At 50.4% G+C, this 15,552-nt stretch overlaps 1 protein-coding gene across 1 annotated transcript in view; it reads left to right on the forward strand.

The window, feature by feature from the left end:
* LOC122450922 (collagen alpha-1(III) chain-like) overlaps positions 1-12,529 on the forward strand; it is a 60,500-nt gene extending 47,971 nt beyond the window's left edge. Inside the window, exons 3-4 of the mRNA XM_043483316.1 lie at positions 9,466-9,534; positions 11,560-12,529. Coding sequence (XP_043339251.1) covers positions 9,466-9,534; positions 11,560-11,586 — 96 coding nt within the window. The 3' untranslated portion in view covers positions 11,587-12,529. The remainder of the gene's footprint in view (positions 1-9,465; positions 9,535-11,559) is intronic.
* Positions 12,530-15,552: the final 3,023 nt, after the last annotated feature.

Raw genomic sequence — 15,552 nt, forward strand, 5'->3', positions numbered from 1 at the left:
GCTCCTTGAGGAGGGCTCCGCTGAGCCAGCTTCTCTGCCTCTCTGCCTCTCCAGCCAGTGCTCCTCTCCTTCTCTGACAAAGGCCAGGCCATCGGAATGGAGATGCCCTCTGGGCTGGCCTTGGCTCCAGGTGAGAGATGAACCTGGAGATCCATCCTTGAGGCTGTCCAGTCTCATTTTTTATGCAGATGTGTTGGGGTGGGAGGAGGATTGGGGCACATGGGGAGAGTGGAGACAGGCTGGGCCTGGGAAGTCCTGAGATGGTCCAAGCTGTCACCCCTCGGCGGCGGGGGAGCATCTCCTTTGATGTCAGTGTCCCAGGTCACCCACCCTCCGCCCTCTGAGAAAATGACCTTGTGCTGCTTTAGCGGTGGATCTGAACTATGCCTTCACTGAGGTGGGAAGTCCACCGGAAACCCTCATGAAAAGAAAATATAAGCAAAGAGCAACAACAGAGTCCAGGTGGCATTACATTTGGGCTTCTGTGATGCTGTCTTCACCCACCGATAGTTTTTTCCCTGACTTTTAAAATAATAGTATGTTTTCCTTATTATAAAATAATGCTTTGTTTTGTTTGACGAAGAATTTTGTAGCACTTCTTATGAACTAGCCAACCTTTCTAAGCCCTTGGCAAATATCAATATGAACTCATTTAATTTAACCCCACGGCAGCCCTAGGAGGTGGTGCTGGGCAAGAAATGGAGGTTAGGTGATGCTACTGAGGGCACACGGCCGCTGCTGGGGGAAGACCAGGAGCACTGCCCCAGGGTCTGTGGCCTTCTCTTTGAAACGCAGAAAATTAAAAATGTTAGTTCTGCCAGCCAGAAATAAATGCTCTGAGTACTAATCCCACTTCCAGAATTAGGGGTATAGTATAGCTGTATCCTAGTTTTTTTAACCATATTGCATGTCTGACTCTTTGTAACCCCACCTACCAGGCTCCTCTGTCCATGGGATTTCCCAGGCAAAAATACTGGAGCGGGTTGCCTTTTGCTTCTCCAGGGGATCTTCCCCACTCGGGGATCAAACCCTCATCTTTTGTGTCTCCTGCATTGGCGAGTGGGTTCTTTAACAGTTGAGTCACTGGGGAGGATTCATTTCCTATGATTTGAATCTGTCACTTAAAAACAGAGTTCTTGCATATATACCTGTGTATCCTGGTCTCTCTTCTTCACTTCTTTTTTAAGTGCCATCTCTTTACTTTTGAAAAGTATACTAGACTCTCAGAATAGCTTAAAATTCCCCCAGACATGCCCATAGGCACTCGTCAATGCAGTGTCTTCAGCTCATACTCTGCTATTCGGGAGTTGCTTCTGGTGGACAGAGATTGGCAGCTTAGGGCAGGGTTGACAGCAGTGATGGGAGTGACCAGAGGTCTAGGGGCCAGGAAGTCCAGTGATTGAGTTAACAAACTTGTAGGTTGCATATTACATCTTGCAATTAATTATTTAAGCAGTCATTAGTAAATCATGAAGCTGACATTATTATTCTTTATTATTAAATAACAGGATGTTGCTAAGGCTATCAAGTATTAATTATTTAAGTCTCATTACTGAGTATTATGCTTTGTAGTGTTTGACTAACATGGAAAGGCCAAGGCACAAAGCCGGTGTAAGGCAATGGCCGCTGTTTTCCATTAGCATTTTTTCCCTCTTGGTTTCCTGAGGGCTTGAGGGCCTGGTTTTATCTTACTGTACCTTGTAACTCCATTACCCGAAAGTTCGAGAATGTTTGTCAAATTTTAGTTTCTAATGGAAGGTCAGAGTAGACAGCCATACTGGAGTTGAGTAATGTTCTCCCCAGGTTATGTCTGTCGGAACCTCAGATGCTGTCGTTGCGGTGTAGGGTCTTTGCAGAAGTCATTAGCTCAGTTGAAATCTCACAGAATTAGATGGGTCCTAAATCCAATGACTGGTGTCCTTGGAGGAGGGGAGAGGACTGAGATGGAACGACATGGAACAGAACACTCTGGAGAGACACGGGGAAAGGCCTTGTGACAGCTGAAGCAGAGATGTGAGAGGGGCAGCTACAGGCCCTGGGAGACCCAACATTACCTGGAGCCTCTGAAAGCAATGAAGAGGCGAGGGAGGATTCCTAAGACGCCACCAACACAGAACCAACCGCCCTTTGCAAAGGACGAGGTGCCAGGGAGGGTCTGCCAGCTCTCCCTCAGGTAAGCATGTGGCGAGCTCAGTTCTGTCTGACCCTTTGTGATCCCGTGGACTGTAATCCGCCAGACTCTCCTGCCCATGGGATTTCCCAGGCAGGAGTACTGGAGTGTGTTGCCATTTCCTCCTCCAGGGCATCTTCCCAACCCAGGGATCACCTGTGTATCCTACTTGGCAGGTAGGTTTGTTACCACTGGGCCACTTGGGAAGCCCCTCTTAGGTATAGGCACTCAGTAAATGTTTGCTGAATGAAAGAAAGACTGAGAATTCAGTGAACCTTGTGATTTCATCCTTCACGCCCTGGCCACCGCTCTTGGGGCTTTTGAACCTTCCAGACAAATAACCTCTTTTTGGATAACTAAGGGAACCTCATCCTCCCACTTAGTAGCTGTGGGATCTTCAAAAAGTGGCTTCAAAAGTGGCTTCAAAAAGATCCTCAGATCTTGGTGACCTTACTAGTAAAAAGTACAAACATGTCCTGGGTCATGCTGATGATTATACATGATGATGATCATAGAGCCTGGGGGCATGGTTATTACCCTGAGAGCATTAGCATTTATTACCGTTATTGGCAAAGATGAGCAGTGTTGCTGTGCATACCCCATTCTCTGATAAGCCTGAAACCACCAGAGTCACATCTCCTTCATGACTTTCTCCTCCTGGTCCTCCACCTCCTCCCCTTCCTCCTCTGTCCAGGGACAGGGGAAGGCAGGAAGCCCCCAGGGAGACACTTTCTCTCCTCTTAGACTGCCTTCCACATCCCCTTGTCACTGGGTTGAGCAGCCATGTCCTGTCTACGTCCTTCACAAGGGGAAAAAAAAGAGCAGAGCAGAAGTAAGCAGTGAAGAGGAATGGTTATTGCTCGACGCGGGGGTTCCTTCAGGCCCAGCCCGAGGGAGGTGGGGTTTGGGAACCGACAGTGCAGAGCAGATGCTGCCCGTGTGCACTGTGACCCGCCTTACCAGACAGCTGTCCTGCTGCTGCAAGGATCCCTGGAGTTGCTCCCGGGTGGTGGCGACCTCGGGCTAAATTGGGGGGGGGGGGCGGGGGCAGTGGATATGAAAATGTTCATAATCAAATAAACATTAAGGAGCAGAGGGAAATTCTCTCACCCAGTCTCTCATCCCACCTCCTTGGGGTGCAAGAGTTCTAGGGAAGTACTGAAATTCTAGCTCCTGCCATTCCCCGCAACAATCCTGTCTTACAGATTAGGAAATAGATGAGGAAGTGTGGTCTCAGGTTATTTTGGTTTCGTGGCCTTTTCCCAGAGCTGCGGAGCAGCCTGCACACTCCCTCATCCCTTGTTCCTCCCAGTCCTGGCTCGTGAGGTCAGGGGGCTGATGGCCTGGCCCTGCACATTCAGATAGCCCTGCCCTGGCTGCCTGCTGCTTCACACTGTAGGTTTGTGTGATGTCGGCCAAGCTGATTGTGGACTCTGATTTCAGCCTTGTTGCTGGGAGCAGGGCAGGATGTGTTAGACTCTGGGTGCCCGGGACCCCAGGCTTTCTTTGTCTGAGGCGGAGTGCCTCAGATCAGGCGAGGGGTGTGACTGCCTCTCAGCTTGGGTGGGACATCTGCCATGCAAAGAAGTGGATGCACTTCTTTGATGCCCTTGGACCTACACAGCCAGGAACTGTTCTAACTCCCGAAGAATATCTGCAGATTCTAACGCCAGATATGGATTCGAAACAAAACCAACAAAATGGAATTTTTTTAAAATTGCTTGTGTCAATATATGCTTGTTGAAAAGTGGCCTCCACAGACTACAGAGATGTAACAAGGAGGAAGTGACCTTTCTGTGTAAGGTCACCCCTGTCCTTTGGCAGAGGACGTTTATGGAAGGAGTCAGAAAATCTTGGCTTGGAATCCTGCCTTGACCATTTTGGTTTTTAAAGGTCTCATGTGAGGGAAAAGTCCTCCTACCACCCCCAAGGGCCTTCATGAGCGTTACAGGAGATGTTTGATGAAATTCTGTCCAAGGCTGTCATTTGTCCTTTTGTGGGTTCAATGCATGTTCTTTTTCCCCATCCCTGCCCCTTGCTTTTGATCTTTTAGGAACCCAGACACCTGAGAGCATCCATTCTCTGATCACCTCTCCCCTCCAGCCCTGCCCACTTGCTTGCTGGGTTGGCCAGCTCTGGCTTTCCCACTCCAGTCAGGCAAAGCGTCTGGCCTGGATTGGCTACGCTGTCACAAGACCTGGGCCTGCCTCCAGTTCCAGGCATGTCCTCCTGAGGGTTTAAGAGGGGGGTCCGGGCAGATTCAAATCAAAGGCACACTCCTCTCGAAGGGCCCCGTGACCTGTGTGTGCTTGGCACACGTTGAATTACCTGAAGGACAACACTTTCTCATCCTTAGCTAATTTGGAAAATGAATGGAAGGGAAATCCCTTGGTATTTCTGGAAGTGTGAGCAACATGTCCATCGTTCAGGTGTGTTCTTGGCTGCTGAGAAATCATTTTGGTTAACTTTCAGTTACTGAGATGCTGGGGGTGGTAGTAATAGCTAATATTTATTGGGTGCTTTCTGTGTGTGAGGGACCTTCCATGGGCTTTGCTTGGATCATTACATTTTATCCTCCCAGCAGCCTTATTAAGTAAGTGAAGAAAGAAAGTTAGTCGCTCAGTCGTGTGTGACTCTTTGCGGCCCCATGGACTGTAGCCCACCAGGCTCCTCTGTCTATGGAATTCTCCAGGCGGTAATACTGGAGTGGGTTGCTTGTCTCTTCAGGGGATTTTCTGACCCAGGAATCGAACCTAGGTCTTTTGCATTGCAGGCAGATTCTTTACCAACTGAGCCACCAGGGCTTTATTAAGTAAGGACAGGTGTTGATTTCTGAAGGGGAAGCTTCAACTTGCTAAAGGAGCTGCCTGGTGTACACAGTAAGCAAAGTGGCACGATATGGGAGGGCTGGTGTGATTCCAGAGCCCGGGTCTTCAAGGGGAATTTCCCTTCTAGAATCTCTGTGCATCTCTCTACTCCACTCCTTCTGTGAATCGGTGATTCAGCGTCATTCACTTTTCCTTTGGAGACTTTCAGCCTTCTCTCCACTAGAAGTGGTTTCCATCATTCTGGCCGAACACAGTGACTAACACAATAGGTTTGCAGTAAATGTCCAGTGGATGAGTAGCCAGCGTGGATGTTAATTGAGTACCTACTAGCTGCCAGACCGCAGTGGGGGTGGGTTCTGGAAAACACAGAATTTAGGGATAACATAATTGCTATCCTCAAGCTGTTCACTCACAGCTTTGTCGTGGAGAAAGCCCAGGTGCAAATGACGGATGGATGCTCCAGGCGGGACTCGGGCCTTGGTGAGAATAAGGCCTGTGTGCTTTTAGAGCATGCCAGGTCTCCATTTGGGTCACTGTGCCGAGAGCGAGTGGGCCACAGATGACAGGCTTGGGATTTGAATCAAAAACGGTGTCTGTGTTTATGCTGTGAATGCACTGGGGAGGGGGCAGCAGCAGATTTAGCTGAGAGTCCCAGGGGGGTGATGAGAAGGTTGGAGAAGGTTGCACAGCAACAGAGAAGGCTTTGCAGGATGAATAGAAGCTCATCAAGAAGACTGAACAGCTGGAGGGATGGCAGGAGCAGAGGCCCAGGAGAGGGTCAGTGAGTGACATGTCCTATGTGCCTGACGCAGGGTGGCTGTAGCTGAAGCTGCAAATTTAAGAGCTTGGACCCTGGGCCGTCAATCCCAGTTCAGCTTATTATTACCTGTTTTATGGATTTTGTGGTTTTGTCAATACACCCATCTGAGGTGTGTGCTGCCTCTGAGCTAGAGGACAGTCCATAAATATCAGCCGTGGGCATTCCCTTCAGCCCGACTGTGAAGCAGTGGACTGTAATCCTGCAGATTTGAGACCGAGAAGGATGAGGTGTGTCACGTGACCCTGTTCATCCTCCAAAGGAAGGTCCTCACCCTCCTCAAGGCTTGTGCCGCCGTGCCGCGGTGCTCTCAATGTGCCGGTTTCTTTGGATGTGAAACGCTGGGGGCCTGTGTGTACAAGGAAGCAGGAAGTGATGAGATGTGTTGTGTGAGCTGTGTTGAATGTCACTCCCCTAGGTGACTAGGGGAGAAATCAGGGTGTTTTAGTCACCTCTTCCCTGTGACTGTGGAAGTAGCACCTCATCCCCTCCTGCACCATCTGAGACCCGTTTCTTCTCCCGTCGTTACAGTTTGTGGGAACCGGGGGCCCGCGGGAGCCGCATGCTCCTGGATGCCCGTCTGAAGGATTAGCAGGGCTGGCCAGGCGAGCAAGGAAAAAGTACTCAAGCTCCTGTTCTCCTTTCCCTTTTTCCTCTTCCAGTTCCTTCCTCTCCTCGAAGCCACTTCAGGATTTAGAGTGTACTCTTCCTTTTTATCTTTTCCCTCTGAGTCAAGAGAAAGTTTCCAGTTCCGCTAATTTCTAGTTAGGTGACCGTGGGCAAGCCACCCTGGTGAGCCTTAGCTCCTCATCTGTAAGAGGTATCAGTAACTGCTTCCGAGGGGTGGGTGGGCAGGAAGCGAGACCCTGAGCGTTAGAAGCTCAGCTTGCTCTTATCACAATAAGGTATTACCACAATAAGCCCGGAAGGGTGCTTGCTAAGGGTAGCCCCCTTACTCCATTCCCAGCAGCAACCACTCATACGCTCATCACTTTATCTCAAAGGCCTCACATTGAAGAGAGAGCAGTCAGCCCCCAGGAACAGTGCTTTTCCAGTGAGTCCTGTGGCATCCTGGCATCACCCTGGCCCCACATCACTGCATCACCCTGCATCTCTGCATCACTCTGCAACACTGCCTCACTCTGCAACACTGCATCACCCCGCATCACTCTGCATCTCATCCTTCACCACCACAGCCCTGCATCATTGCATGACTCTGCATTACCATGACCCTGCCTCACTATCATCTTACATGTCTGCCACCCGAGGGACCTGTAGAGTACACCCCACCGCAGCTCTACTGGACAGAATTGCTGTAGTGGACCTTGGAGGTCTGTATTGTGATAAGACCCTAGGTGATTCTTAGGCCCAGTCAGGTGTCAGACCCACTGGTCCAGAGAAATCTTTTGTGAGCCTAGTACTGAAATTTACACGGTGAAGGCATTTGGTAAATGTGGAGGGATTCACATACACCATCCCCAAAAGCAGTGTGTGTGTATGTGTTGTGTGTGATGTGTGTGTTGTGCTGTGTATGAGGTGTATGTATTACGTGTTGTGTGTGTGATATGTGTGTTGTGTGTTGTGTGATGTTGTGTGTGATGTATATCTCTTCTGTGTGTGATGTGTGTGTATTGTGTGTGTGATATGTACGTGTTGTGTGTGTTGTATATTCTGTGTGTGATGTGTGTGTATTGTGTGTGATGTGTACGTGTTGTGTGTGTATTCTGTGTGTGATGTGTGTGTATTGTGTGTGATGTGTACGTGTTGTGTGTGTTGTGTGTGTTGTGTATTCTGTGTGTGATGTGTGTGTACTGCGTCTGTGATGTGCGTATGTTGTGTATGTGTGGTGTGTGTGTGTGATTGTGTGCGTAGTGTGTGTGTGATGTCACAATTGGCTTGCCATGAATGCTGTAATACCATTCAGTTCCCACGGAGTTCTGGAGACTGAAGTTCCCGAAGTCAGGGTTTTTATCTGGACTGTGATTCTGATGTGTTTTTAACGCGTTTGAATGTCTGCTGCTCATTTTTCCTCCTTTTGCTACCTTCCTTCCTTTCTTCTCCTTTCTTTTCCTCAGTCATGTTCATGTTCCCCGTGCACTCTGTCTCCTGACGCTGGATGCTGGGGTGTGAGTGGGGTTTGCCTGCAGCGATCAGGGGAAGGGGGAGGAGGGCTCTACGCTGCTCGCCTGGCCGAATCACTCGCTGGGTGCTGTGAACCCCTCCCCTCCTCCGCAGAGCACTGGTGCATGCGGGTGATGCCTCCCTGTCTGCATTCTTGCTCTGTCACCTCTTCCCCTTGCCCCTCTGCCTCCACTTTGGACTTTCCCAGTGCCCTGTGGGCAGGCAGCTCGCCGCCCGGGTTTACATAGTGACATGTGCCCCTGTGACTTGAAGGAAAGACCTTTTCTGTGAAAGTCAGAAGTGCATTCCGGAGTCACAAGCGTGACCTCTCCGGAAGCCCAGCTAATCCAAGTATTAAGGGGAATTGGAACAAAGGTGATGATTGAGGGCTGTGTACGGTAGGATGTGGGGGAGGGCAGGTGCGGCAGGCCTGCTGGGTTGAAAGCTCTGTCTTGAGGAAGGTAGTCCCCAGCCCTGAGAGTCCAGGACCCAAGTCCTAAAGCGAGGCCAGGGTTTGCCGTGATGATGGATCTGGAGGAGGCTTGTAGTCCAATGGTTTTGAGTTCAGTTCCACCCCTCGATAGCTGAGTAGCATCAGGCAAGATGCCTACCTGTTTGTTGTTCAGTTGCCAAGCTGTGTCCTACTCTTCGCCACCCCGTGGACTGCAGCATACCAGGCTTCCCTATCCCTCAGCACCTCCTGGAGTTTGCCTAAGTTCATGTCCGTTGAATCGGTGAAACCATGCTGATGTGTCTGTAATTTGGGGATTTGAGGCCTGGGATGTGAACATTAGTGGGGATTAAATGGGAGAATTAGAAAGGCGATCAATAAATGCCAGTCTCGTCTTCCTCCTTAATGGAGCATCACTCTTCCACCTACCCTGAATATCTTTTTTGCTTCTTCCCAACTCACTCACCTCTCAGGCTGCATGTGATCCATCCATGAAGACAGCTCCAGTCCGGCATGGAGCTCCCCAAGGTCCTGGAGCGCGTCGACTGCAGCTTGTGGGCTCCGTCCTTCATTGGACTGTTTATTTCTCATAGCCCCGTTGCTTTAATGAGATTTGAAGCTCTTTGCAGACAGGGCCCCACGTGAGATCTTGAAAGTTACTTTCATGGAGAACACATGCCCCCTAGATCTTCTCTATTTGTAGTTTTTAAGGGTGGATCCCACTGTCCTATAGAGAACTCTGTCTTTAGTCGCTATTGGGTGGTTCAGTTCTGTGGCACTTTGCCCCCGTTGTTCATGGGATTTGATTGACAGCTGGGCCTTTGCTGACCTTTCCCTGAGGTTCTTTGTGGGCAAAAGCAAACAAAAGGAACTTTTAAAAGAACTTTGAAGGTTTGTCATTTGTACAAGGAAAGTGTTCCTGACTTTCTCAGCTCATTTCAGTATCTTAATCGCCTTCAGGCTGTAAAGGAGCATGGAGGTGAGCTGATTAAATGAAAGGTTTTCTTTGATTGAATGAAAGCCTACTACGTGTAGAGGCTTGAGTAGATTAATTCTAATTCTTCCCCTAATTGTGCAGGGCAGGACCTGTTTTGCAGGGAGGCATGTGGATTCAGAGAACCGATGTTCAAGGTTTCACAGCTGTTTGGTAAGCACTGGAGCCCACCAGGCTCCTCTGTCCGTGGATTTCCCAGGCAAGAATACTGGAGTGGGTTGCCATTTCCTTCCCCTGGAGAAGGAATTTGGATCGAACCCAAGTCTCCTACATTGGCAGGTGGATTCTTTACCACTGAGCCACCAGGGAAGCATCTGGTCTGGTCTAGTAAGTGAGAAAGAAGGCTGTTGTGAAGTAATCCCGGAGATGTGTAATCAGGACACCTCTACCCCCAAAGCTGGTGGCTGTGTCATAGGGCAGCCTGTGACCAGTGTCCACATTCCACCTGGGCGAGCGCTGCCCCCGGTTTCTCCGGGATCATCTGTCTTCTCATCTGCAGGTGGGGAGAAGCAGTCAGGGGTCAGTGGTTTGGGGGGAGACCCACCTCCCCACTGCCACCCTGTCATCCCTGAGCCTGGTGGGAACAACGTGATGGACAGACGTCCAGCTCTGACGAGGAGCCTCCTGAGGATCGTGTCGTGGATGACACAAGAGACCCGTACCTCGGGAAAGGAGCGAGACCCACTGACAGGTCATTGGGCGGGGGCGTTCTGGTCAATGGATATTGATGCCTCCGAAGTCTCAGTTGCCTTGTCTAGTGATCAAACTCCCACCATCCCCAACTTTGTCTTCCAGAACCTGTCACCCTGCCCCCAATCTTTCCCACCATATAAGCCTTCTATGGCAGGACAGCCTCGTGGTTAGGCAAAAAGGCCTTGGGCGCTGAGTGCCTGGGCTCCCATCTCAGGGTCTCTGACTCCCCGCATGACTTTGGGTGAGTGACTTGCTGTGTGCCAGCGTCCTCGTTTGGAAATGAGTTCCTCCCTCACGGCACTGTTGGCTTTATATGACATAGCACAACCAGCGCTTTTGGAGTGAGCACGCAGGAGATTGGGTTATTACCTGCCCCTCGGGCCTCCAGTCACGAGGCGCTCTGACCGAGGCCTCGAACCTCACGACTTCAGGAGCAGCTCCTGCTATGCCCAGCGCCCCCCTCTCGGTTGAGATTTGCTTCTTACTCTGCATCCCACAGGTCTTAGCTGGGCACCTTGGGCAAGTCACTTGACCTCTCTGGGCCTTGGTTCTCAGCTGTTCAGTGAGGACAGATTATTGCCAAGGTTTCATAGGCTCTGACATACTGGAGCCTCTCCCCTTCACTGGTCCAGCCTCTCCTTCTCTGCCCAGCACCCACTACTACCCTGCCAGGGGAACTCGGACGTCACCCACATACCCAGTTACGGCCATGCACCGTCTCTGCTTATTCGCATCTCTGGATCCCTTGGTGTGTAGCCTGGAAGCTGCCTGAAGGCAGGAATTCTGTCTTTCTTGGTTGATGTGATTTCCAGCTCCTAGCACCATGCCTGACATCATGAGCATTCAGTGTACGGTTATAATTAATCACTTACTATTCCAGCCAACATTTACTGAGCCTCCACTGAGTTCTCCAGGGCTGTGGAGGTCTCTGCAAACCTGGCCGAACCCAGTGTCAGAATTTTTAAAGAATGGCTGTAATCAACATAGGTGGAAGTATTAATGTGGGCGTGCTAAGTCGCTTCAGTTGTGTCTGACTCTTTGTGACCCTATAGACTGTAGCCTTCTAGGCTCCTCTGTCCATGGGATTCTCCAGGCAAGAATACTGGAGTGGGTTGCCATTTCCTTCTCCAGGGGATCTTCCCAACCCAGGGATCAAGTCTGCATCTTTTATGTCTCCTGTATTGGCAGGCGGGTTCTTTACCACTAGTGCCACCTGGGAAGTTAGAAGTATTAACACTTGGCCTTACAAAGTGTGATGCAGAGGAAGTAAGACCCTCCCTCACTTTAGTGAGTGGGTTGGGGTGCGATCTGCACCTCCCGAGCAACCATAGTAGCTGATCAGGGCTGTTGAGGGTGATGCTGGCCTTCTGCTGAGTAGGGAGCCCCCGTGGGCAGGTCTGGGCACCAGGCATTTTATATACAGTCTCTCCTCCACATATGAAGCCCAGAGGACATGCGTTTCAATTCCCCGTTTTCATTCAACAGATGAGGAAGTACTTCCAAAGAGCCTAAGGGCTGTGCCCGTGGCTATTGAACAGCTGACCGCACTGGGACTCACACCCTGGTTTATCTGGGCCCCGAACCCCCATCCTCTGAATGAGGAATCAGGTGAATGCATGCCAGGGGGTGGAGGCGGGCAGGGGATCACGTGCTGGAAGGCTTGGGAATTCCAAGGCAGCTGATCCGTGTCACCCCAGCACACATTGGAGAGAAACCGAAATGAAGCAAAGATAGAGTCTGTCAGCAGTGGGACAGCTGTCACTTGCCCTGGGAACAAACCTCCTTGATTTATCTGCCCAGGCTTGGGCAGGCTCCAGCTCTCAGGATATCACCGAGAAATGACGTGGACATAGCTGGAGAAATTGTCAGCTCTCCCTTCCTCAGAGAAAGATGAGGCAGACACCTGCTTGGTAGCATCGGTGTTGAGGCCTGCGGAGGGAGAGGAATGGAGGCCAGCTAAGAGGGTGGGAGCTTCACTGACTGGCTCCTCCCCTGGGGACCTGGTCCCTCCTCCCCACAGCCACCCCCTCGGCCTCTGCTGACTCTTGGTCCTGCTAAAATCAAGCCTGTGACGGATCACTGCTGCAAGAGAGGGGAGGACAGAGAGAGAACATACACACACACAGGCGCAGAAGCAGAGAGAGGGTGTGATGCCCAGCCAGACACGCACCAGAGATGCTCGCTCTGGCTCCCACCGTGGACTGTGCTGCTCCCTGATCGCTATTGCCAGGGACTGCCTGACCCAGCTTTGCGCATTCCCGTCTCTGCCAACCCCGATCCCTGAAGTCTTCCTGTTCCCAGAGCACCCCTCTGCACACCCTATATTTCGAGGATGATGCTTTTTTAGCTTTATTTTTTTTTATTTTACTGATTTATTATTATTTTTTTAAACTTTTTATTTTGTACCGAAAAGTGAAAGGGTTAGTCGCTCAGTCATGCCCGACTCTTTGCAGCCCCGTGGGCTGTTGCCCACCAGGCTCCTCTGTCCGTGGGATTCTCCAGATAAGAACACTGGAGTGGGTTGCCGTTCCCTTCTCCAGGGGATCTTCCTGACCCAGGGATCGAACCTGGGTCTCCTGCACTGCAGGCGGATCCCTCACCATCTGAGCCACTGGGGAAGCCCATTTTTGTGTTGGGGGATAGCCGACTAACCATGCTGTGATAGTTTCAGGTGAGCAGCGAAGGGATGTACTTGGACCCATTCTCCTCCACCTCCCGTCCCATCCAGGCTGCCCTGTAGCACTGCGCAGAGCTCCTCGTGAGGCTGGGGTTTTAGAAAGATGCTCTCTTGGTGTTGGATAGGACATCGAGGCAGGCTGTGTCTCAGTTTTCTTCAGCGTGTTCCCTACCAGGTGGGTTGGCTGTTGGAAATACCTAGTGGGGAGGGGTTGTCAAGGACCATATGACCTATCTGGGCCTGATGGAGGCAGAGGCTGAGAGGAGAGAGACTCAGGCGGCAAGAGAATTGGGCCGGGGGCTGTTTTCTTGTGGGGGCAATTCCGTGTCAAATTCCATGTCACCCGGCCAGAGGGGATTATTTGTGAAGTGTTCTCCTGAGCGCCCTCCCTGGGGCAGGGTCAGCTGGAAGGCAGCAAGGCATGAAAAGACACGGCAGGGAAACCTGGAAGGGTCCGTTCCCAGGCCTGAGGGGCTGGTTCTATGTCTTCAGTATTCGAGCAAACGTGCTTTCACAGGAAGCATTAAAAAAGGTGTTGGTTAACTTTTTAAAAACTTATTTATTTGGCTGTGCCAGGTCTTAGTTGTGGTATGTGGGGTCTAGGTCCCTGACCAGGGATGGGACCTGGGCCCCTTGCATCGGGAGCTCAGAGTCTTAGCCACTGGACCATCAGGGAAGTCCGCTAGTAAACTCTTTATTGAGGCTGCATGCATTAAAAAGCACACGTATCGTAAGTATATAAAACAGCTTGATAAGACATGCAGTGGGCATTACTGAGAAGCCCCCTCCTGACCACTTCCCATCACTGACGGTCCCTTTCCCCCTCACTCAGGTAGACTTTGTCCTCACTTCTAGCAGCGTCGATTAGGTTGACATGTTTATGGTTTTAATATAGATAACATCACAATGCATTCCCTTGTGTCTGGATTCTTTCACTCAAAATTACATTTGTGAGATGTATTCACAGGCTGTGTGTGGTTGTAGATCATTCTCATGACTTTGTAATATTCCTCTGTGTGTATACATGCGTGTGTGTGTGTGTGCATGTGCATGTGTGTGTACGTGTGCGTGCGTGTGTGTTTAGAATCCATTTGCCTAGTGGCAGGCATTTGGGTAGTTTCCAGTGTGCATGGCTGTTCTGAGCGGTACTGCCATGATATCTGACGGCTTATCTTTCGGTGAACACGTACCCATTTCTGTGAGTTTATGCTTAAGCATGGAATATGTAAAGCATATACTCAGCTCTAGTGGATTATGCAAGACAGCTTCCCAAAGTGGTTGTCTGTCTTTCTTCAGAATGTCTGTGCACCAGCTTGTATGAAAATTCCACTTCCTCATTAAGGCCAATCCTGGGTATTACCTGTCTCTTTTATTTTGGCCAGTCTGTTACAAAAAGAGGAAATGACCTGCAAGGACTCACCTGGCAGAGGAAATGCAAATGCTCACCGGGAGAGGAGGGCTGCTGTGTGTGATGGTCTTAGAAGCCAGGGTATGCAGCACCCCACATCCTGCAGTCTTGCCCGTGGAGGCTGGTGGGGCTCTCTTCTCACGAGAACATCAGTGTTGCCCCTGCCCCATGTCAGGGACCACAGCTCGGCTGCAGTAATACCCAGCAGACCATGCATAACTCTTCCCCAGGTGACAGAGCTCTAATGCACCTGACCCCAACAAAACAAACTTGGCTTCAGATTTGCCTGTGGGCCTCAGTAAATATTTAACAGACTGTGTCCCCCCCTTTTCTTGCCTGCCATTAACTGGGGCTAGTGCCGTAAATCCCTGTTTCCCTTCCTGCCATAAGCAGCCCGTTAGCTGATGAGACTCCGGTCCTGACTTTCTGGTGCAATGCCACTCCTGGGCTGGCAGCTCTTGGTAGTTTTGCTGTGGAAACCGAGGAGGAAAGATGGGTGAGTGGGAGGGGTCCTGTGACAGACCGGCCTTGGCTTGACGGTGGCCACTCCCTTTGATGCATGATATAAGGGCTGACCTTGAGCTGTTTGTGTGTGCCTGCAAACATGCTGATTTGTGTTGATTCTTTCATGTCAGCATCACAAAATTTTCATGAAGTAAGTAGTTGTGGTTTATTCCCATTTTACAGAGGAGGAAACCAAAGGTTAAAAATATTTCCCCAGAATAACACAGCTAGTAAGTTTGGTAACTTGACCTCAAACTCTAATGTTTAAACCTCTCTCCTGTACTTTTGTGCTGTGTGTGCTAAGCTGCTAAGTCGTGTCCCTCTGTGCAACCCCATGAACTGTAGCCCACCAGGCTCCTCTGTCCATGGATTTCCCAGGCAAGGATACTGTAGCAGGTTGCCATTTCCTCCACCAGGGGATCTTCCTGACCTAGGGATTGAACCCACATCTCTTGCATTGGCAGATGGATTCTTTACCACTGAGCCACCTGGGAAGCCACTTAAGTTTTGTCATAGGGGCTGATATTTAGACCTGTCAGCTTCCTTTTGAGTCCATCTTTCTCTTGGGTCTAAAAGTTGTGTCAGGTAGGTTTACATGGAACAAGAGGAGCTCACTCTGACTCCTGGTCACTGGGGACGGCTTAAGGCTGAGCGTGGATGCCCTTTGTCATGGTCATGACGACAGATGGAAAAATGACCCTTAAAGATGCCCATCATGTCCTAGTCTCCAGAACCTGTGATTGTGTTACTTACATGTCACAAGGGACTTTGCACATAAGATTAAGGCTCAGGGCCCTGAGACAGATTATCTTGGATCATCTGAAAGGACCTAGTGTAATCTCCTTAAAAGTGGAGGAGGGAGGCAGAAGAGTCAGAGGAGATGAGATGA

Source organism: Cervus canadensis, chromosome 12 (genome assembly GCF_019320065.1).
Source record: "Cervus canadensis isolate Bull #8, Minnesota chromosome 12, ASM1932006v1, whole genome shotgun sequence".
Lineage (NCBI taxonomy): Eukaryota > Metazoa > Chordata > Mammalia > Artiodactyla > Cervidae > Cervus > Cervus canadensis.